Source organism: Ipomoea triloba, chromosome 4 (assembly GCF_003576645.1).
Source record: "Ipomoea triloba cultivar NCNSP0323 chromosome 4, ASM357664v1".
Classification (NCBI taxonomy): Eukaryota; Viridiplantae; Streptophyta; class Magnoliopsida; order Solanales; family Convolvulaceae; genus Ipomoea; species Ipomoea triloba.
Genome location: NC_044919.1, coordinates 33,859,064 through 33,882,387, shown reverse-complemented (window position 1 = coordinate 33,882,387; position 23,324 = coordinate 33,859,064). Strand labels below are relative to the sequence as shown.

Here is a 23,324-nt window from a genome sequence, read left to right as displayed (position 1 = left end):
TATATATATATATATATATATATATATATATATATATATATATATATATATATTTATTTATTTATTTATGTTGAAGGAAGACCTAGGGTTTTCTTCTCAGTTCTTTCTCTCATCTCTCATCTGTTCTGAGTGCTCTCTTTGCGAATCGCGACTTCTCTCCGATTCTCTTAGAGTCTGAGTTCTCTCTTCTTCTCCGATTCTCTTAGAGTCTGGGTTCTCTCTTCTTCTCCGATTCTCCGATTTTGTAGCCTTTGATTCTTTGTTTTGTGTCTTATGAGTCTAAGGCAAATAGTCGCCTGACTCGTCTTTGATTCTCCGCCTCTCCGGTGGCCGTTGAGACTTGCATTGGTGGAAGCCGTGGTGTTTATTGCTTAGAAGCCATTGTTCTCCATGGATATTTTTGTGAGAAATCAAATAATTTGTAAACCCTAATTTATATAATTTGATTTATGAAATTTATTGAACTGTCTTTGATATATATTGTTATCTGTGGTGATATATTGTGTTATTAGGGTGGAAGTAGTCTTTAATCGCAACCCTAATTTTATATATAATTGATTTATAAGCATGTTGGGATTGTTGGGTGATATATTGTGCTTGTGAATCTCTTATCAATATTTGCCTATTTGGTGATGTATGATTGTATGTTGGGTGGAAGCCAAAATAAGAATTTATAGAGTAAAGGGACTGAATAGCAATATATTTTTGCCTTCGTCCTAAAATTGACCCCGGGGTCTCTTTCGGAATTTCGCGGGGCTTCCGTTTCCCACCTGTATTCCTATTTCCTACTCTTCTCCATCGTTTCGTTCCGCGGAAAACCCTAATTTTCTCTCTCTATCTCTCTCTCTCTCTCTCTCTCTATTACCGTCGACCATTAAGTTTATTTGAAGGGGAAATATGGTTTTGTACATATAATTTTGTTTCGGTGGTGCTTGGATTTGATTTGGAACACCGAGACAGAAGATTGGCAATTTTTCGGGATATAAAAGGCTATTTTTTGTTTGATTTGATCTATAGAGGTTGGGTTTTGATATTGCGGTGCTCGTGTGGTGTGTATTTGTTCTGTTTGCTTTTCAAGGTTCCCAATCTATCTGTTGCAGAAGTTTCCAGATTAATTTGGTTTACTTTGAAATTCTAGAGGCTTCTGCAATGGCAAACCGGACGGAGGCAGGGGAGGTCGTGATTTCGTCGATTCGGACTGGGATGAAGCGCGAGTTCGCAATGATGATGAAGGCTCAAGCCGAATGCGGGATCTCTATTGGTCAGAAGAGGGTTACTCGGTCTCAGAATGGGGCTTTAAACGGTAGAGCTTCGATTAGTCCCCAAAATGGTAGTAGGACTAAGAGCTCTACTGTGAAAAGGCGGAAGAAGGAAGCGAATGTGGTGACTGCTGATCAGAGTTTGAGTCACTCTAATGAGAAATTAGATAAGACTGAGGAGTTAAGGAGTAAAGATGAGGGCGAAAAGGTTGAGAAGCTCCCTTTAACAAGTGAATGGGAGGAGCCCAAGAGTGATGTCGTTGATGGTGCTAGTGAAGATGAGAAGAATGGCACTGCTGTGGACTCAGGAATTGGAGAACAAGAGACAGCTTGTGTTATGGAAAGAGAGGAGTTGAACAGTCTAGGTGGATCCCAGAAAGAAAGGCTGATAAATGGAGATGTTGCTGCTAAACCAGTGGATGTTGATAACTCTGGTAATGGGGAAGAGAACAATGGTTTAATTCAGAAAGAACTTTTAATAAATGGAGATGTTGCAGAGAAACCAAAGGAGGTTGATAAGTCTGACAATGATAAACAGAGTGATAGTTTAGTTAACTGTGGTGGTGGAGTTGAGAAAGAAAGGGAGTTGAATGGAGATGTTACTGAGAAAATGATGGATGTTGATAAGACTGACAATGAGGAACAGCTTGATAGCTTAATGGAACCGGCCATGGAAGAATTGCCCATGTTAGGGGATTGCAAGACAAAGAGTGAAGCCATTAAGGCGGACTGTGCATATGGCAGTGCATTAGCAATTGTTCCTGAGAGTGTGGAGAACTCTAAGGTGAGTACCTCCTCTGAGAAGCCATTAAGGCGGTTTACCCGCTCATGTTTGAAACCAAAACAGCAGGCGATGTCTGCATCACCCCCTGAAGATACAAAGGCAGAAGATGCAATGGAAAGTGATGAAGCAAGTGCCATTGGTACAACATCGAAGCTTGAAATGAAAATGTCAAAGAAGGTTGCTCTGGTAAAGATTCCAACAAAGTTGAAAGGGCTTCTTGCTACTGGTTTGCTTGAGGGTTTACCTGTGCGTTATGTAAGGGTTACCAAGGTGAAGTTTACTGCCCTTGGTTCGAATTTTTTCTTGGAATGAATTTAAGTTGAATTTATAAGTTTAACTGTTTTTCATTCTCTAATTACACTTTAGGCTAGAGGAAGGCCTGAGAAAGGGCTTCAAGGAGTCATTCAGGGTTCTGGAATATTGTGCTTCTGTCAGAACTGTGGTGGAACTAAGGTAAGCTTTATGCCTTTACCTTTCAGTCTGTATTACATAGATGCTAGAGCTGTACATGGTTGTATCCTAACTGAATATTTTGTTCAATCTAGGTTGTGACTCCAAATCAATTTGAAATGCATGCGGGTAGTTCAAATAAACGTCCACCAGAGTATATCTATTTGCAAAATGGAAAAACACTTCGAGATGTACTAGTTGCATGCAAAGATGCTCCTGCTGATGCACTCGAAGCTGCAATTAGAAATGCTACTGGTGCTGGAGATGCCAGAAAGTCTACTGTTTGTCTTAATTGCAAAGGTACTTTAAAAAAAAATATAATATTATATTCTATCTTATCTGTTTTCCATGGTAATCTCTGACAGTTTGATACTTTACTGTTTTCAAGCCTCTCTGCCTGAGGCTTCTTTTGGTAGACCAAGGCTTCTGTGTGATTCATGCATGACTTCAAAAAAGTCTCAAACTACTCCTTCACAAGTTGGTGATGCTAACTGCAGGTATCTGTCTTCTGTCAATTGCATTCTTAACTAAGCCCCCTTTTAATGGTACCTTCTTTAAGGAGAAAACTTAAGTGCTTTTTAATACACTTTTATTTGGATGAAATTGGCAATGTCGTTGAATTTTAGTTGCAAATTTTTGTAGGACTTTATGTTATCTACTACTTTGGGGTTGCATTTGTGTGTGTTAATATTAGCAGAGATGGTCAGTTGGAGTTCATATTTCTTTTGAATTATTATTGGGCAGATGATTTGTATAAGTTAGGGTTGCCTGATTTAAGGGGTCTACAGTGGTAAGGAACTAGAGATTACTTTCTTTTGGATGCTTTTTGAGATAGTTTTAAGTCATTTAGTTTTTAAAGCATTTCTTTCTTTCTGTCAATGGTCTTTGGTTTTCCTAAAAATCATATAGTTCTCTTCACGTTGAGGACACATTGAGAGATGATAATTTGGTTGTTCAAATTTTAAGTTCTTTTTGTAATCAGTGGTAATATGGTAGCATAAATAGGACATAGTTAGATCAAATTTTACTTTGATTGAGATTATTGATAAAAAGTGTACTTGCTGTAAGACTCACATTGGAACTAGTATTTATTGGAACTGAATGGGGAAAAGAAATCAGGTTGCACACCAAACTATATTGGGAGTAAAGCTCAGTTGAGCTTAGGATATGTAGTCTGCAGGTTTGACATGATGTGTTGATTGTGTTCTCTCTCTTAGTCTCTTTTGAGAACCTTCTAATTATATGAACTCCGCTCCTTTCCTGTAGGTCACCTTCATCAAATTCTGTTTTGAAGTCCACAGAACGGATGTCTTCTGGGACTTGCCCCCCTAGTAAGGTTCATGGAAGATTAACCAGGAAGTGAGTGTTCCCTAATTACCCTTCATTAAGTTTTAATCATCATTCTGTTAGAAGATATAGTTATTTTGCTTATTTCTATGGTTTTGATGAATGCCTAAATAAAATGTTCATCTACTTCAGCATGACATCCATTCCTTCACATTTTATCACTGTGGACCAACTCATTTGGTTTTTTGCATTTCCCTTGTTCTTGTACAGAGACCTTCGAATGCATAAACTGGTATTTGAGGGAGATGTGCTACCAGATGGAACTGCATTAGCTTATTATGTTCGAGGAAAGGTTAATGCAACAATTATCAAGTAGTTTATACTTTTTTGGGGGAATACTAATTATCCTCTAGTTTTGGGGACTTCTTGGCTTTAATTGTCTGGATATAATAACACTTGGTTTTTTGAGCAAACCTTTTGCCTTTCTGATCGTAAGTTATCTGTGCACAGAAACTGCTTGAAGGTTATAAGAAAGGTGGTGCAATATTTTGTTATTGTTGTCAGAGTGAGGTACTATACTTACCATTACCTTTTCTTATTTTTAAAATTTTATATTATTTCTTTCTAATTTGTAACCCAAAACCTCCTTGTGCAGGTGAGCCCTTCACAATTTGAGGCTCATGCTGGATGTGCATCACGCCGCAAGCCGTAAGTTATTGTTTGCTCAATACAATGAACATAAAATATATTACATCCATTTAATAGAGGAATACATAATAATTAACGAACACTATCACCCTAACACAATTAACAACGTATTTCAACACCCCTAAACCAACAAAATCAAATACCTTTTGTATGGACTAAGATTCCCCAACTGGGATTGCTTTTGGTGGGGATTGACCCCCTGACCTCGTGTTGGGGGGCCTTGCCAACTCAACAAAGCCATCATTGGCTATTTGGTTTATTTGGGTTCCATGGCTTCTGCCTTTCTGGTGTTTGCTTATTATAGTTGGCTTGAAATATTTGTGAGAACATGTTATCTTTTTTTTTTTTTTTTTTTTTTTTTTTTTGGAGGGGTTGGTATTGGGGGAAGCTTCACACATTGGGAGTTTTCAATCTTAAGGCAGTTATCCTCTTTGGGTTGGAGAAATGCAAAGTAGCAAATATTATTGATTGCGCACCATGGAAAATATCTTTGTACAATACATGCTATTTAACATTATCACTTAAACTTGGTTCTGTTTTTCTTGTCAGTTACTCTCACATCTATACCTCCAATGGGGTGTCGCTACATGAGTTGTCTATCAAGCTTTCAATGGAACGTAGATCCTCATCTGATGAAAATGATGATCTATGCTCCATATGTGCTGATGGTGGTGATCTTTTGTGCTGCGATAATTGCCCAAGAGCTTTCCACACAGGTCGGTCTTATCTCATTATAAATAGATGAAAAATGTTTTACTCACTACATTTGTTATGTTTCACTTTAGATCGTTAATATTTGATGTTTATAATTGATTGACCTACTGCTTTGGAAAAATAAGATCGATTGGACTATTGGTTACGCACTATTTCTTTGAATTTATGATTATATACATGATTTTTATAAATTTAAATAATTATTCGGTGTATACTTTGTGTGTGTGTGTTTTTTTTTTTTTTTTTTTTTTTTAAGTATTAGAGTACTATTCAGATCCTAACTAATTGTTATACTTAATTTTAGTGAAGTAATAAAGTGAAACTATATGATTCTATTAATCAAGTTAAATACTTGTTTAATTGATTAGTAATTTGGCATACAAGCTGAAGTCATTCATACACTGCTAAGATGTCTCTTTTTTACCCTCTCAGAGTGTGTTTCCCTGCCAAACATTCCTAGGGGGACATGGTATTGTAAATATTGCGAGAATATGTTTCTCAAAGAAAAGTTTGACCGTAGTGCCAATGCCATTGCTGCTGGGAGGGTTGCTGGAATTGATGCACTAGAGCAAATAACCAAGCGTTCCATTCGGATTGTTGATACTTTACATGCTGAAGTTGGTGTTTGTGTGCTTTGCAGGTTTGCCTTCAATGCTTTCTTGATAGAATGAGTTGTTTTTATTTTTTGAGTAGTGGAGTGGTTAGTTCCTAATATTATAATTACTGGTAGTCCTTACCATGAAGTATAATCCATGTGTTCATTTGAACAACTGATATTTGGAGAAGTATAATCCATAACCCAATGGTCCCAATATGCTTTCCAGTCTTTATTGTTGGGTACTTAAGTGCTTTGCCAAATTCTGTTAAGTACTTTCAATACACATACGTTCTTGCCAAATTCTGTTCACTCTGCTTTTCTAGAAAAAAAGGAAATTTTCTCTATTTTCTTATGGAGCTTTGTATTCCTCTAGCACACTGTCATTCTCTCAATGCTCAACTTACACTTTTTTTTAAACAAAAATGCTTGCAGGAGTCATGATTTTAGTACATCTGGATTTGGTCCCCACACAGTTATTATCTGTGACCAGGTATTTGTGGTTATTATTTTACTTATTACATCTGGGTTTCCAAGTCCTTTGGGTCTTGTCAGTTAGTAGAGGTGTGACAGTTTCTCATTCTTTTTGTAGTGCGAAAAGGAATATCATGTCAAGTGTCTTAAAGAGCACAATATGGATGATCTTAAGGTTAAACTCGTGTTTTAAATAATAATATTTCTCTTTGCTTCCTCACCTTCATTAATGTGTGATTCTTTTTCATTTTTAACATCTTTTTGGCATATCTGCATGCAATTTAATAATAGTGTTTTCCACAGGAACTGCCAAAAGATAAATGGTTTTGCTGCAAAGAGTGCAATAGCATTCATTATGCTCTGCAGAAACTTGTATCAGATGGAGAACAGAGCCTTCCGGACTCACTAATGGGAATCATAAAGGAGAAAATTAAGGCTAAAAATCTGGAGGACAATTCTATTAATGATGTAAAATGGAGGCTCCTGAGTGGAAAAAATTCTACGGAGGAAACCAGAGTGTGGCTTTCTGGTGCTGTCTCCATTTTCCATGTATGCAATCTTAGTCCTTGTCTTCCATTTTTCAATCTTCTTTCTATACATTTTATTGTTTTGGTTTTAAATTGGAATTTTTTCCCATCCCATCCTTGATCTATTCAAACTGTCTTTTTGTTATGCTGGGGGTATGGTTCAATCGAGTAGTGATAAAAAGTGACATAGTACTAGGGTAGTTTTGACTTCACTGGAAGTGTAAATTTTCAGTAGTTTGAAATTACAATGTTTATGCTGTTAGACTAGTCCCTTGGGCAATGGTTCATTTCAAACTAATATCTGTTTACAACTAATTATGCTTAGGACTCTTTTGACCCCATTGCTGATTCCAGTACTAGCCGCCTTGATTTGATACCCACCATGGTCTATGGGTAAGTAATAATGTCTGGATTACTGATCTTTCTTGACTGGTTTTCTATGTTAATAGACTATGTGTAATATCAATTAATATTATACTATCTGATTATCAGAAGGAATTTCAAGGATCAAGACTTTGGTGGGATGCTTTGTGCAATACTAATGGTCAAGTAAGGAGCCATATTTATTTTACTATCGGAGTTACTTCTGAAGATATTCCATAGGTACTTAATTCTAATTTTTATTATATGTAGCTCTTTGGTTGTATCTGCTGGAGTAATACGGATATTCGGCAAGGAAGTAGCTGAACTCCCTTTGGTTGCAACAAGTCTTGATTGCCAGGGAAAGGTAAGATTAACTGTCTGTCTGGCACGTATTTCCAGTCATGTCCTTAATTTACAGTAGACCTATGTAGTAAAAGAAGACAATTCATTTGAGTTAAAGTTGCAGATAAGAAAACCTTGCTTGTAACATTAAGTTGCAGATATTTAAATGACGATTTCTGGTGCAGGGGTACTTTCAGTCATTGTTTTATTCCATCGAGAATCTTCTGAAATCTTTGGGTGTGAAATACCTGGTGCTTCCTGCAGCAGAGGAAGCTGAATCTATTTGGACAAAAAAATTTGGCTTTCAACATATTACTCCAGAAGAGGTACCTTGTGTTTTTGTGCACTTTCTCATCTCACCCAATCAGTCTAATAACGTTAATTGTGTTGTGTTTTGTGTTATGCCTTTCAGCTGAAGCACTACAAAGACAATTATCAACTGATGATTTTTCAGGGAACGGCGATGCTGCAAAAGCAAGTCTCCGAATCATGAAATTCTCATTTTTAAGTAGGAGGCAGGGATGAAGTTTTTCTTCGTGCAGGGTGTAAATGTCAATTTTGCGGAATGAAAATGTATAGCTGGGATTAATTTGGCTGTTGTATATAAGGTGATAGAATAGCATCATCGCTGATGACAACAGATCGGTCTGTTTTTTGAAAGATAGATTTATTCACAGAAGAGAGAAGTATGAAGCAATGGGTGTAAATCTGTAGGCTATTTGGTGCAAACTGATTTGGAGGCATGTCTTAGTTTTCGTGGGCATTTTGGTAGAATGTTATTGATTCGGCTCCCTGATAGTTAGATAACCTTTGATCTCAAATATACCGTTTAGTACTTTCAGAATTAGGTTCATTTTGTACTTGTTAAGTGATTCATTTGCAATGGCGCTGGCTATGCTTCAGTTTCTCTGGAGATATTTACACCTTTATTTTGGTCTATTCTTTATTTGGGCGTTAAATTTTAACTGAATTTCACACACACACAAAAAAGTTTTTAAGGGAAAGCATCTAGGAAAGCTCACGTCTTTTGACTTTAATGCTACAACAAAGTAGGCATCTATCGTCGTCCTCAGAAAGTGCTCCTTTAGTATCTGGCAAACGCTCTTATCGTATATTCTTCCCCATATCGATCCATGAAATTCGAAGTGCTTATGTTTCCTTTTTTGTCTTATTCTTTGATTTACAGTAAAGTATATAGTCGCATTTTACCTGAAGGTGTAGTTTGATTGATGTCTATGTGATCATAGTTGGTTACAAGCGTGAAACTCTTATAATCTTGGCATGGGGCAAGTATTTATATGCATTGATATTCTTTTAATTGTTTGTAGTCTTTTTTTAACATTCTCTTATTTCAGCACCACACTATTAATTACACATACTTAAAGAAAATCAATTTAAAATAATTTTTAATATATTTTTCACAAGTTTATTTTGTCCAAAGGGGTGGGGAGTAATAAAAACATGGAAAGGAAAACGCTATTCAAACTAAATTTTTTGCCACATATTTTATTAAAATTAAATGATGTGTGTGCATCTGGCACATGACTCATCAATTTGATGAAATTAAGATGATTAGTTTGCCAAAGTGATGCAATTGAGCCGATTAGCACGTAAACTCCAAGTATAAAGGAATAAAATGTGACATAGAGTCATAGAGTCCTAGTTGGTATTGAGATGACATCTTTATTAGAGCATCCATATCAGTGGGGTTTATTCATGATTATTGAGGAGTTTTTGTAAGTGTGATTAAGAAAGAGAAAATGGGGTCGGAGGAAAAAATAAATAAAACAAATCAAATTTTGAAAAAAAAATAAAAAAATAGAAAACTGACTTGTCAGGCGCGCCTGACGCCCCGTGCAGTGCACGCGCCCGCTGGGCGCAGTAAGTGGTGCTCACGCAAGCGTGAGCACCTCCTCCTTTGTGTTAGTGGGACCCATGAGACCTGCAATATCCTCTCATTTACTGAAGCAACCCACCCATTATCTCTCTTCTCATTTTTTATTTCTCTCCCATGCTATGTGGGCATTGCACTGACTTTATCCCCACCAATAACCATTGGTTGGGATGCTCTTAAAATAAATAAAGTTAACAATTTTTATTTTCTTTTTAAAATCATGACTTCTCTACTTGTCCTATTTTTATTTTTATTTTTTTTAAATTTATTTATTTGAATAAAGATATCATGTGAGCACCTTTTAACTGGTTACATGTTGATAATTGACTTAATTGTATAAGTTTGATAAATTAAGGTTGGTAATCAACTAATTAGCTTATTAATTTTATCAATTTAATAAATTGAGATGTTTTATCAAAATAGAATCCTAATTATTATTTTGTATATAATTTGAAGATTTATTTCACCGTCTTCTTAAAAATATATAGATTATGAAAGTAATAAGATGGTAACGAAAAACAAGAGAATATAAAATATTTAATCATTTACAGAATTTAAATTCCTTCCTTACCCCATATTGGAAATCATCATTTTTACCGTTTATAGTGAAATCAACCCAAAGCGGGAAAGAATTCAAAATTTGAATATGAAGCCAAGCACCATTTCTGTCATTTCATTTTATAAAAAAATTATTTTTTGTCTCTTAAAATTTTTTAAACAGCCGATTTGGTTAATTTCTCAAAACCTATCATTGCGCCCCGTCCCCTCCAAGCCTATTCATTCATTTTTCCCCATTTTCTCTCTTGCTCGGTATCTCTCTCTCTCTCTAGATATTGAGTAATCTATTGTCTTTGCAGAAAATTCGAATTAGGGTTTCATTTTTAATTTCTAATTTTTTTTCTTATAATTTGAAGAACTAAGCAAGTGCTTTGTCTTTGTCTCCTTTCGGGTTATCGCAGTTGAAATGGGTCAGATTCAGTATTCGGAGAAGTACTTCGATGACACTTTCGAGTATAGGTACTTCATCGTTCTTCCCAGCACTTCAATTCTTTTAATATTTATTTACTCCGTATTTGTTTTTTTTTTTTAAATGTTGTGAAGCACCGAAATATACTTGTCCTCTGATGTTTGTCGATTTCGGCGGTTCTATTCAGGCATGTTGTTCTCCCACCTGAAGTGGCGAAACTCCTCCCCAAGAATCGGCTTCTTTCTGAAGTAAGTTTCTATTTTTGGATTTTGATTTTGAAGATTTTGCTTCTCATGTTTTAATTTCAGTTTGAATATTGGCATAATGTTTTGGAGAGATTGATGATGAACCGCCTTTATCAAAGTACTCTATCTATCATATTTTACATGTCCTATTTATTGTTCAATGATTAAAGTAATTATTTCTTCTTTGCTTATTTTTAGTTTTTTTAATGATTTTAAATTTGATTTTTTTTTTTGTATTTAATAGTACTTTAATGTAGTTCTAAAATATATAACTTTTATAAACTACTACTAATCTTAATGAGATGGAGGGAGTAAAGCCTTGTTAAACAACCTAGACAGATAAAATGAGATGGAGGGAGTAGAAAATTTTCATTGTAGTAGTTTTATTATTGACATGCTACTCCAATAATTGGGTCAATTTTGTTAATGATGTATATGAGAGCATGGCTCTCCATCTTTCTGCCATTGTTGTGATTAGTTTGTACCACTAGTGTTCGACATTAAGAGAATGAAAATTTAAAAATGTAACTACACAAATTAGATGATTTTGTCTAATGAGTAATTTTGGAACTGTGTAGTCATATATATTGCTTGGATTCTAGGTTCAAGTTTCATTTATATTTGCTATTGTTTTGATTTTGTCTACATTTATTTAATAGAATGAGTGGAGGGCCATTGGAGTTCAGCAGAGCCGTGGATGGGTCCACTATGCTATTCATCGACCAGAGCCACACATCATGCTTTTCAGGAGACCACTGAATTATCAGCAGCAGCAAGAGAACCAGGCTCAGTTAAACCTGATTGCCAAGTGAAAATTTGAATCTTGTATATCAGCCAATGATTCTCTCTGCAGATTGTCACCATCATCTTTCATTTCCTCTAGAAATGAAACATGATTTTATATTAAAGATTCTATGTTATTGTGCTGTTGAGAATCTTCCTGCTATAATGGTTATGGTGTTAAGTTGTCCAGAGTGCATAAATGATATATCACTGTTGGTTGATATTTATATGAAAGTCTCATCTTTTCTATTTTATAATGTACTTCTCTCCACTTTGCTTTGTTCTTTGTTTTCTGATAAGTTTCTTTTTTAATTTGTCGTTGGCACTTGGCAGCTACTTTTTTTTTGTGTTGGAATTGTTTTTTATGGATGGTTGCAATGGTGGTTTGATATTTGTTCTAGTTGCTGAAAACCTTACTTCCCTAAATTATTAGGGGATTTGATGGCAGTGGAATGATTTTAAGTAAGATATGAGGGTAAATGTCTAATACTCTGGTAGATTCAATGCAGATTGAAAAATGCCATAAGCCACAACTTGATGAACTGTCTAAATTTCATGGCTTGATTCATTTCTTAGATCATAATGATGAATGGTTTGTTGATATGCCTTTAGCAGCAATATTGTGTCTGTTCCTAATTCATGAAGTAATTTTGCTCTCTCTTGATCATATCAACTACAAATGCTTGATTTTTATAAGCAACCATTCCTCTGAGTCATGCTATTAGGGTGTTAAAAACTTCAATGGGGGTAGTATAGAAGGAGAACTAAAGACAGATAAAAAGCTTACAAAGGAATTTCTTTCTGAAATGGTGCGCAATTAGATCACTGTTGAAACTCTATTCTACATTTGCATTACAGTTTATCCCACACAGACAATACAGCAAACTACCTGAGCCTCCTCCCAATTCTCTCTGTTCATCGGAAATGTCAATTCTTGAAAGCCAATGCAGCCTTCAACTCTTGATAAAACTGAGCCTTCTTAGCTATGAACTCAGCCTCTTCCTCCATTAACCCCTTCCACTGCTCATTCATGCCCTCGAGCTTTCTAGAACCCAATTGCCTTAACCCCATCAAGTACATATCATTTCCCGTGAAATTCACGGCCATTTGCTCCACCAGATATGGAAAATCCCCCAAATCCACCTCTCCAGTCGCGTCTCCGTTCTCCTTTTCCGCATTTTCCCCCAAATCTTCGCCGTCGGGAAGTTTTTCAATTTCCGGCGAGGGTTCCTCGGCGGCGGTTTCGGAAATTTTGACCATGAGTGGGGCGGGTTTCTTGGCCTGTTTCCCCCAGATCAGGCGAGCAATTTGGTAAACTTCTTCGTCGTGAGCGGTCTTGATTCGGGACTTGGACTTGGCTAGCTTGTGGTACCGCTCTTTCATCCGCTTAATCTTCGCCGCGATCTGAGTCTCGGAGACGTGGTGGCCCAGCGGGAGGGAGACGGTGGGGTCGGTGGTGGATTCCAGCAGCGCTTTCAGGAGGTTGATTTCGTCTTCTTTGCTGAACACCTTGTTGGATAGCTGGGAATTCGCCGCCGCCGCCGATTTCGGGTCGGAAGTGGCGCCGGCGGATGTCTTGCGCTTGGATGCGGAGCGGCGTTTGGACGTTGACATGGCTGGGCAGGCAACGCAACTGGCGAGGATGGGAATTTGGGAGTAGTGCTTCGGGACTTCTTAAGGGTCGGTTTGTTTACTACTTTTTAAGAAATGTCATTTGTTGCTATTTTTATTTTTTAAGATTTAAATTGGCTGCCCATTAATTTTAAAGATGGTGGTATTTATTCATTATTTGATATAATTCAGTTAAGTCAATGTCAAGTGTTGATTTGTCAATTTTTCTTTTTTTTTTTTCAAATAATTTTGTTTTATTTGGTCAATTTTAAATGAGATTAGAGCAACTTCAATGCAAGGAGAAAGAAGAGGAAGGTAAAGAAAGGAGGGAAGGGAAAAAAGGGAAGAATGCTTTCTTCCTAGAAAGCCGTGCGTATCACGTGAGCAACACGTGCGATAAGATAACGCATGCTGGTTACACGTCATTTTGACGTGTAGAGAGTGGAGGATAGCTGTCCTCCGCTCTATCACGCGACCAGCATGTGCAATCAGATAGTGCATGCTGGTCACACGTCATTTTGACGTGTAAAGGGTGGATGATAGCTGTCCTTCGCCTTATCACGTGACCAACACGTGCAATAAGAGGGTGGAGGATAGCTGTCCTCCGCCCTATCACGTGACCAACATGTGCAATCAGATAGTACATGCTGGCCACACGTCATTTTGACGTGTAGAGGGTGGAGGATAACTGTTTTCCGCCCTCTGTTTTATATATAATTTTTTCTTTAAAAAATTAAGTCGTTTTTCAACGGCTTGATTTTTTTTTTGTTGGTTATTATATTTTTTAAATTTTCTATATTAAAATTTAGTGTTTATGTACATCACGTCTTATCATCAAAGCACATTAAAGAAATAGCTAGGAAATTTTCTAATGTTGAATTTACTTTTGCAAAACAATAGCATGTTTTATGCCTTATTGTATCTCTTGGCCATGCCAATCGAGGCAGTGTGCACTACATTTTGGCACATCCAGTGGCACGGCCATGCCCTTGTCACGTTGCGTTTTTGTTTTCTCTCTCTCTCTCTCTCTTTCTGTTTTGTCCATATCTGAATATTATTTAAGCGTTTTTGTGATGTCTTGGGGGAGTTCAAACCCTAGGTAGTCTTAGCTTATTTCCCTTCCATTCCTATCGTTACCCTAGCTTAGATTAGTACTAGATTTCACATTTCTTGCACTTTTGAAGGTTGTAATCAAGGATTTTAGCACCAAATTCTAAATTCTTCATATACTCTTCAAAAGTCAAGTTTATCTTTCATTCTATTTCTCTTATGTTGTGTTTATACTCTTTTATTTGTGCTTTTACTTTATTTATGCTAAATATGTGTGAGTAGTTCAATTTCGGACTTGAGTTAGGTAGTTTAATCTATTTGGATGTTCACAATGCTTAGTTATTATTGCATCAACGTATAATAACACCTAGTCCCCAAATGATGACAATTCAACCTTACTCGCCACTTCACATTATACCGCAGACAATTAATATATCGTCTTTTCTTCAAAAAATAAAAATGACATCATTTTAGATCATAACTCACAATATTAGTTGGACCGGGTCCACGATATAATTTGTCTTATTAGTTGGGTGAAAAATGAAATTGTTTATAAAAAACTTGTGTGTTGACTCGGATAAAAAATTGGGCCTTTTCGTAGGCTCAAAGATGTGGAGGTACATAGTTAAAATTGGGTACATATTGATGCTGTTGGCCCAAAATTAGCTCTAATCGGGTCAAGCTTCCGGCGGATTTACATTTTCCCCAAATCGACAAACGAACACTATGAGTTGAGAGCTACTCGTCGGTGATCGGACTTCGGTGGAATACTATCTTAGACGTCGATTATTAGGTATTTCTTCAATGTTTATCTTTTTATTTTATCTTCCATTATTGGTGATCTTTTCGAATTGGCATCTTCTGAGAACTTTTTTACACACATTGAATATGGTGTGTTGGTGCGTGAAGATTTTGACTGCTAATGTTTTTTGTAGTTGGTAAAATATAGCTATGTGTTCATGCTAGACTGGTATGTGTTACCCCATTCTGAATTAAAATTACTCTTATGCGTGTTTGTTGGCGCTGATAATTTGATGATAGAAGTTAAACTAAGTGGTAGTGAGTCCTATTTGGAAAGCTTGAAATGTTAACTCAGGTGCTCATAAGTCATAGCTATCTGTAGATGTTAATGATTGGTTTTGATAATGTCTTTATGAATTATGATTGACTTCAGAATCCATTTCATTGTCCTGAAAAATCGTTGAGCTTCATGAATTGTCTTTCAATGTGTTTGTTTCTTGTTGCAAATGTTTGTGTGTGATCTAAGGGGGTTCGGTTACTTGGTTTAGTTAAGCTCAATGTAAAATTAGTGTTTTGGAAGATTTTTTATTTTTGTTTTCATCTCATGTGAAGAGTAATGTGTGTAATTCCTTGCACACACACACACACACACACACAATCAGCAGTTAAAATGCTATGGGAATAACGGTGTTGAATACCAAGAAATGTTTTGCAGACTATGAGCTGTTGAAGGCTGACCCTGAAACTGCTGTTTGAATTTCTTTATCCGTGAATGCATGTGATGTACTGTTGACAACTTATTGTGCCTTTTTGAGTTACACCATTGATGGTACTCCAAAATTTCAAACATGTCATGCACATAAGTGAAACTTAGTCTGTGTTTAAACCTCTCTACTCTTGCTCAAATTCTAACTTGCCTCCCATATTATGCCATGTTCAAAGCTCAAATTTATATCCTGCTTGTGCATTCTGAACCCCATAAGGCCATGATCCTCAGCCAAGTCTTCTTTCTGAAGTGTCTTTAACCCTCAAAATCATTTCGAAGAAGACTGCAATGCAGCTAATCTGAAATTGCATTCCAATTAGCTTTGCCATGTAAATTTAACAGATCTAAACCCAAGAGGGAAACCCCCATAGATTGTTGTAAGTATCCCATGCAACAAGGACTAGCGAGTGTACTTAACATAATGATATGTTTGAGAAGATTTGTTGCCTCTACTATCAAGTTCTTATAAGATGGAGTATTCGGCAACATCTGAGTTAGTGAATACCTCTATACGTTCTGTGCTTTTCTCCTGGTGTGCCTTCATCTGATTGATCTGTTAAGGATAAGCATGGGGATCATGAAAGACCACTCTGTGAGGATCTCCTTGGTTGGAGGGTACTGCTTTTTTCCTAGGGATTATATGGAAAAATAGCTGAAATTAACTGAAAATAGAACTTACTTTCCTGCTTTGTTCATTTGGATGGCTCATCTCAGGTTCTTTTGTGTATTCATCACTTAACTCCCCTTCTTTTCTGTCTGCTATTCAGATAGCCTGCTTTGGCTTACATAATGCCTCGTAGTCGCAATGCCATTGTTGCTACTGGCTTAGTTGCCTTTGTCGCTGCTGGCTTAGCATTCCCGTTTTACATGGCGTGAGTAAACCTTTTCAGCTCTTGTAAGTATAGCAAAGTAATATTTCTTATTGCTTGCTGTAGACTTCATGTACATTATCTCTGATCCAGGTCCCGATCATCAAGAGCAATGCCCGTGATTGATTCATCAAAAGCGCTACCACCTCAGGCAACTTTTCGTGGACCTTATATCAATACTGGTTCGCGTGATATTGGACCTGATCAACACACTTACCCTAAGAAATAATTTCTCCTTTATGTATATTTTCTTAATTTAGATTGTTTTGTATGGCATGCGAATTCTTTCACCTATACTTTCACTCAATGAGAGCATCCAGAATTCTATTGCTTCTAACACCGCAATGGAGAAGCAATTTGTTGTCTCTTTGCGAGAAGAGAGGAAAAAGAAAATGTAATAAACTATACCAAAGCATGCTCTAAGCAGTTTTTTTAAGTTTCAATTAGTTTAAGCTAAATAGCTATTTATTAAACACTTACGTGTATAATTTGATGAAGTTAAATAGTTAAAATTAGTTAGATTTGTCAAAACTAGATAATTCGTTATTTATCAAACATCTCATTTACTGAATTAAAAACATTGAATTTTTCAAAATTAGATAATTCGTTATTTATCAAACATCTCTGATTCACTTAATTAAAAAAACATTGGTAAATGTGAATGAGAATAGGATTGAACTACGCCCATGGGGCTAGCTCAAGGGGTAGGTTAAGTCACCACTTTAGTGGTAGAGTGGGGGAGTTGAGTGTTTGACTCCCACCAATAACATCTTAGAGTTAAGCCTCTTCAAGTTAGAGTTTAGGTTTTCTAAGTTAATAAAAGTGTAGAGGTGGATCTGACTAGGAAGGTGTTTGGACTCTTGAGCTCACTAAGTTAATTTAAAAGTGTAGAGATAGATCTGACTAGTAATGAATTAAATTAAATTGAGATGATGCTTGGACAATTTGTGATTTATCTCGTCCAACATGGCTGAACTACTATGTAATCCGTAGTTTTTTTTTTTTTTTGGTGAGAGTAATACGTAATATGTAATATGTGGCGAGGACTTTTAATTACGAGGAATAGTAATTCTTTTTTGTTTGTTTGTTTGTTTGTTTGTTTTTGTTTTTTTTTTGTTTTTGTTTTTTGATCGAAATGGTAAAATTTAATAGGCCCAATAGTATATATATCGGCCCGATAAACCCATTTCCTAATCCCCCTTGTCCCCTTGTTTCAGCCTCAGGCTTCAGCATTCTCATCGCGGTTCTGCAACAGATAAGATCAGACAACACAGTGGCATAAGAGAGAAACGCTGCGTTCGAAGGCACTGAAACGTCTCAGAGTTAGTATAACAAAAATGGCGGCGTACTCGGCAGCAGCTCTATCATGGAGCTCATCTTCGTTGCTTGGAAATTACAAGCTAAGCAAGAATGCACCACTTGGAACTGCAAAACTGTTAGAGAGGACCTCAAATTTCACTATTGTGTGCCAAAAGAAAACCAAGAAAATAAGAAAGGTAAGCAGAAAATGTCAGTATATAAAATTCGCTTCTCTGGTTTTCAATAATTTCGTTTTAATTTTTAAATTTCTTCATATCCAAAGTCCATGGGGTTTCTCTGTAATTTTTCTTTGTTTGGTGGGCACAGATAATACTGAAAGAGGATGTGCAAGAGTTGGGGAAGAAAGGGCAACTTATGAATGTGAGAGCAGGGTACTACAGGAATTACCTGCTGCCAATGGGCATGGCTCAAATTGTCACCCCTCAGCTTCTCAAGTAAGGTTTTGGGAAGTTTAGTTAATTGTTTTTTTTTTTTTTCATGAATTATGCGAAGCTTAAGCTGGTAAGTTATGTGTCCATCAGTCCATTGGAATAAAGTTCAAATAATCAATCTTCTGATATTTATTCACTTTTTGATTTGCACCATTTTTCTTGAAGTATGTGAATATTAGACTGAGAACTGATATTTCATTCGGAACAAAATTGCATTTTAATTCTCTACTATTGTAGTATTGTTTCTGTTTTTCTCAAAAAAAAAAAAAAAGGTTCTGTTTAAAGATTGCACTTTGCATAAAAGTGTGATTCTTTATACTTCTCTGGTGCTGGTTTAAGTGGATGTGAGTGGACATTAGGCTATATATCTTATTATGTAAGCTTTGACGTTGAGGTTCTGTGAAGATACTGATGAGAATCTAGCTGTTATAATCCTTTTTATGTACTCCGTCACAAAAATGATCTTTTTTGGTTAAATTTAGTATTTTGCTTCTCTATTCAAACATTTTTCAATCAGAAAATACGACTATACAAGTAATATGTAGAGAGCATGGGCAATGTGCTGTGTGCATGGACAGGCTTCCATGTTATACTTATATATATATATATATATATATATATATATATATCCATGAAGCTTGTGATAGTCATTCCTCTTCAGACAATGTGCTTATTGCCTTGCAGCATGCTAGAAGGTTTCTACGGTGTTTCTTCCATCTGAAAATACACCTATTTAGAATTTAACTTAAAAAAAAAAAACAATGTGAGTCCATTATCAAGAAGAGTTGGTGCTATGGGTTTTATTTGGATAATAAGTAGTGAACAACTTCATCATGGATCATAAAATTTTAGGAATACATATATTTCATTTCAGAGAAATGAAGATTGAAGAAGAGAGAATCGAGGCTGAGAAAAAACGGGTATGATACCAACTTGTAGATAACATATTTCCAATTGTTTTTCTTTTATTTACATATAAATCTATAAAATGTTAATAGTGATAGATACTGAGATCTACTATTTAATTTTGCATTCAGGTGAAAGAAGAAGCACAACAACTTGCTCTAATTTTTGAAACTGTTGGAGGCTTCAAGGTAAAACGCAAGGGCGGGAAAGGAAAACAAATATTTGGAAGGTGAGTTAGAATGTTCAGTAATAAAAGTGTACTGAGCATCGAGTTTATCTTTGTTTGCATTGTTATTCACTTGTGGCCATTTTCAGTGTCACTGCCCAGGATCTTGTTGACATAATCAAGGCACAGCTACAGAGGTACAGTTTCCCTTCATATATCCCCAATAAACTTTTCAATATGATGTCTGATTGTGTGACTAATCCCCAAATCTTGAAATTCACGTCCTCATAAAATTATTACTTAAAAGGAATAATGCTCTTACTTTAAAGGTCTACCTAAGCTATATGAAGTCACAGTGAGTAGTAAATCATGTTTCAAAGTTCGTCTTGCCAACGCCAAGTGATGTGATCTAGACATCCAGTTAGTGTAAAAACAGTCCAATATTGTTGAAAAATCTATTTTATAGTTCAGGCCGTGTTTCCCATGGTGCAATTGGCTGTTCTACACGGTGGATGGTATGCTGTGGGAACTGGATTATTGACAGGATTATTTATGTATTATTCATGTTTTTCATATAGGGAAGTGGACAAAAGAATAGTATCTCTGCCCGAGATTCGTGAAACTGGAGCATATACTGCTGAACTGAAGCTTCATCCAGAAGTTACTGCGCGAGTTCAAGTGATCGTGTCTGCAAATTGAAGGCAGGGACTTACTGGAGCGGTTTATACTAATTTATGAATTTTCTTCTTGCACTGTTTTGTCAAGGTAAATTGTCATTTAATTATGAAAAGCTTCAATGTTCCCATCTTGCAAGGCTTATGATTATGGATTATAAAATGTTATGACTAAGTCGGAGCTATGGATCATAGGGGGTGTTTGATAAATAGCTACTAACTGATTGGGGCGTTAGTGAGTTTGACTAGTTGATAACATTAGCTGATTGTAGAAAGATGTTGGCCCTGTTTGGTAAATGGTTGTTGGCTGTTTGGGTTAGAAGGTATGATTTGTTGATAATATTAGCTGATTGTAGAAAGTTGTTTGATAAATTAGCTATTAGCTGATAGCTGTTTGGTATAATTTCTTTTCTCAAAAAGCTAATTGAAAAGGCTGCTTTGAGTAGCCTTTTGAATTTTTACATTTTGGAGTTACAAAAAGCTTATTAGCCAAACAACTAATAGTGGTCAAATAAGCCAAAATTGGCTGATAGGCTGATTATTTACCAAACAGGACCGTTAAGTAAATTAGCTGATAGCTGATTACATGCAAAATGACTTTCTCAAAAAGCTTATCGAAAAATCTACTTTGAGTAGCTTTTTGAATTTTCGCGTTTTGGACAAAAAACTAATTAATCAAACACTTATAGTGGTTTTTTAAACCAAGTCAAACAGCTAATAGTGGTCCAATAAGTCAAAATTGACTCATAAACTATGTTACAAAACAGTGTCATAGTCTATAATTTTAATACTATGAGTTAATAAGCATTAAAAAAATGAGCACAATAGCACTTAGTTAAGAAATTGCACCCTTCCTACTAAAAGCACAAGTAGGCTGTAGGCATGTAAATATCCTATTTGATTATGGAATCCTGGTAATAAAGCACTTATTGAAAAAGTAGTATAATGTTTTCTAACTTCTAATTTGGATGATTTTTGCTTTTACTAAGTGGATGAAAGGATTTTTTTCTCAAAAAAAAAAAACAAAAAACAAAAACAAAAACAAAAAAGCGACCACATGCCAACTATGAACTATGTAGTTGTGTGTGTGTGTTTTTTTTTTTTAAACTTGTACTAATCACTGAGGTCATTTTTAATGCAGGGAAGGAGGAGACTTCATAGCTAAATATGAGGTTAAGCTACCTTAAAGTAAGTGTTTTTAATTTTAATTGTAAAAGAATTAACTGATTTTTATGAATTTGCATCATTTGGTGCTTTGTATTGTATCAATGACTTTCTTACAATCTTATGTTAAATTAAATATTGATTTCTAGTAGAAAGGCCTCGTGCAAGTTACTGCAGTTTTGTTTCTAATATTTCTGATTTAAATGGACAATAAATAAGTAATTACTGCATTCTTGGATGGATTTCAGTTTTGATAATGTCTATTTATTTTCTCTCCCTTTTGGTCTCTCTTAAGAAAAAGAAGAGTTAAATGTAAAGAAAAAAAAATGTTTCTAACAATAGTTTATCATTCATGCCATTTCAAGCTTGTCATACATTAAACTACCATGCATCATGCATGGAATGTTTTTTTTTTTTAATACTACGGACTCAGTGCTGCAATGTAATATATGTCCATACATACTTTTTCAACTTAATAATGCACAAAGAGTCACTACCCCACTGGGATTCGAACCTGTGACTTTCAAATTGGAAAAGCTACAGTTATGTCGGTTGACCATAAGGTTTTTGGCAATGTTCATATCAAACGTATCAGATGCTTCCATTTGGCATTTTGGCAATGTTTATATTTAATGAACTAATTGTTTAGCAATCTCTTGTCCCAAATAATGTTGGAGGGGTTGGAGAACTTGATCAAATAGTTTGCAAATTTATTTATTAAACATTGTATTGGCGCTTTAAAAAAAATCATAATTGAGCAGTTTACTGACTACAAGCAACATATTTAATAATAAAAAAAATAAAAGCAAGGAGAAAATAAGCAGCAGAACAAAGTGAAAAAGAAAATATTTTTCTTTTAAAATTAGAGAAAGGTATAGAGGGGATTGTTTATGCATATATATACGCGTAGAGGAATTGTGTATATAGCATCAGTCCCATCTCCATATCGCCGATTTGCTTCTTAAATGTGAGGCAATTGGGATTTTTTCAGATTGGATTAGTCCCATTTAGAAAGGACAACACTTTCATGCCACATCACCTTCATCTAGACCTTACATAACAAAAATTATATTACCGTGTTTTGCACATATGCCGAATCTTGTATTACAAAGAGAATAATACAAAACTACTAATAATAATACACAAATATGTTTGTAAGTACCGCATAGCGGTGAAAATAGGCTGATCCGAGTCGGACTTTAGAGAATTAGGCTTAAATCTACTATGAAAATCTAAAGTCTGAGCATGCCCTTAAACAAGGTAGGCGAGTCCCTAAGCAGGCTATGCCATAGTCCCTTATGAACGGGCCTGGCCAGCTGGCCTATTCCCATCCCTAGCACGGCATAACTTTTTAAGAATACAGTTATTATTGTTGTTATTATGGTTTTGGAGGAATAGGAAGTAGATGTGAAATATAATGAAGGCGGCATATATATGGACTATGGTGTGCTCCAAATGAAGTATGAACTGAATTGCACAAACATATATACCTCATCTGGGGTAGGAGTATGTAGCTCATATATAGCTTATTTATGATAATATAATTGAGCGGAAAGAGGATCTTTGATATGACAAATGACCCAAAATCTTTTACTAGTTGCCTTACTGACTACAGCACTCATACTTGTCTCTAACAAGACTACTCCATCCATTGATGCTAATATAGAATAATAAAATAATAATATTTTATATTTGTATTTCACGGAATAACACTAATTCAAATGAGTTTTATTTGAACCTCATTTAGAAATTAGCAACTAATGAGTGTTATACTACATAATAATATGTCTCACTTTTTTTTTTTTTAATACTACACTACTTTTTGCATCTCTACTAACCTAATTGATTCTTGGTTATACCCGTTCAAAATCTTTCCCTTTTTCCAAGAATATTGCTACATAATAATCTGTATTTTATGCATGATGGTAATTTGGAATGTTTATATATGTGGAATAATCAAATAAAAATCTAAATTTATTTTTATATATACTACATTGGTATTCACGTCACATGCATGGTATGAGACTATGCAATTCAATCGAGTTTTAATTGGATCTTATTGAAAAACAACTCTCTTAAAAGTGTTGATACGTAATAGTTTATATATTTAAAAAATGTTATTGATATTCACATCTCATGTAATGAAACTAATTTAGCAAAATTTTAATTGAATTCCAATATATAATAATAATCAGTATTTTGAGTGAGTGTATCTATCTATCTCTAATTTCCCT

At 35.4% G+C, this 23,324-nt stretch overlaps 5 protein-coding genes across 11 annotated transcripts; 4 read left to right on the top strand and 1 right to left on the bottom strand.

Annotated features, from left to right (window-relative positions):
• Window positions 1-754: 754 nt before the first annotated feature.
• LOC116016394 lies at window positions 755-8,432 on the top strand. Of its 3 annotated transcripts, none has more exons than XM_031256635.1 (19): window positions 755-1,019; window positions 1,139-2,313; window positions 2,410-2,496; window positions 2,589-2,793; window positions 2,882-2,990; window positions 3,760-3,852; window positions 4,051-4,132; window positions 4,291-4,350; window positions 4,436-4,488; window positions 5,038-5,204; window positions 5,635-5,842; window positions 6,233-6,290; window positions 6,390-6,446; window positions 6,575-6,820; window positions 7,124-7,191; window positions 7,291-7,347; window positions 7,432-7,525; window positions 7,689-7,829; window positions 7,916-8,432. In XM_031256635.1, exons 2-19 carry the CDS (start codon window positions 1,150-1,152, stop codon window positions 7,994-7,996), a joined length of 3,030 nt encoding a protein of 1,009 aa, XP_031112495.1. In that variant the 5' UTR covers window positions 755-1,019; window positions 1,139-1,149; the 3' UTR covers window positions 7,997-8,432. The 3 variants fall into 3 exon arrangements, with proteins under 3 accessions (XP_031112495.1, XP_031112494.1, XP_031112493.1); XM_031256634.1 differs by having other exon boundaries at window positions 755-1,049; XM_031256633.1 differs by having other exon boundaries at window positions 756-2,313.
• Window positions 8,433-10,112: 1,680 nt separating this feature from the next.
• Window positions 10,113-11,649, top strand: LOC116016977 (cyclin-dependent kinases regulatory subunit 1). 2 transcript variants are annotated; one of them, XM_031257464.1, is made up of 4 exons: window positions 10,113-10,207; window positions 10,357-10,414; window positions 10,552-10,612; window positions 11,269-11,649. In XM_031257464.1, the coding sequence occupies exons 2-4, from the start codon at window positions 10,362-10,364 to the stop codon at window positions 11,419-11,421; spliced, it is 267 nt and encodes an 88-aa protein (XP_031113324.1). In that variant the 5' UTR covers window positions 10,113-10,207; window positions 10,357-10,361; the 3' UTR covers window positions 11,422-11,649. The 2 variants fall into 2 exon arrangements, with proteins under 2 accessions (XP_031113324.1, XP_031113325.1); XM_031257465.1 differs by having other exon boundaries at window positions 10,142-10,207; window positions 10,312-10,414.
• A 670-nt stretch (window positions 11,650-12,319) lies between these two features.
• Window positions 12,320-13,006, bottom strand: LOC116016201. Its single transcript, XM_031256360.1, has one exon. It carries the CDS (start codon window positions 13,004-13,006, stop codon window positions 12,320-12,322), a length of 687 nt encoding a protein of 228 aa, XP_031112220.1.
• A 1,708-nt stretch (window positions 13,007-14,714) lies between these two features.
• Window positions 14,715-16,902, top strand: LOC116017192. Of its 3 annotated transcripts, none has more exons than XR_004097858.1 (3): window positions 14,715-14,846; window positions 16,328-16,455; window positions 16,523-16,902. XR_004097858.1 is itself a non-coding variant. In XM_031257726.1 (3 exons), the coding sequence occupies exons 2-3, from the start codon at window positions 16,350-16,352 to the stop codon at window positions 16,656-16,658; spliced, it is 219 nt and encodes a 72-aa protein (XP_031113586.1). In that variant the 5' UTR covers window positions 14,715-14,846; window positions 16,328-16,349; the 3' UTR covers window positions 16,659-16,902. The 3 variants fall into 3 exon arrangements, 1 of the variants encoding a protein (XP_031113586.1); XR_004097859.1 differs by having other exon boundaries at window positions 16,496-16,902; XM_031257726.1 differs by having other exon boundaries at window positions 16,328-16,432.
• A 729-nt stretch (window positions 16,903-17,631) lies between these two features.
• Window positions 17,632-21,266, top strand: LOC116015161 (50S ribosomal protein L9, chloroplastic). 2 transcript variants are annotated; one of them, XM_031255184.1, is made up of 7 exons: window positions 17,632-17,925; window positions 18,056-18,183; window positions 19,055-19,100; window positions 19,218-19,315; window positions 19,402-19,449; window positions 19,831-20,017; window positions 21,068-21,266. In XM_031255184.1, exons 1-6 carry the CDS (start codon window positions 17,767-17,769, stop codon window positions 19,949-19,951), a joined length of 600 nt encoding a protein of 199 aa, XP_031111044.1. In that variant the 5' UTR covers window positions 17,632-17,766; the 3' UTR covers window positions 19,952-20,017; window positions 21,068-21,266. The 2 variants fall into 2 exon arrangements, with proteins under 2 accessions (XP_031111044.1, XP_031111042.1); XM_031255182.1 differs by lacking the exon at window positions 21,068-21,266 and having other exon boundaries at window positions 17,767-17,925; window positions 19,831-20,018.
• Window positions 21,267-23,324: the final 2,058 nt, after the last annotated feature.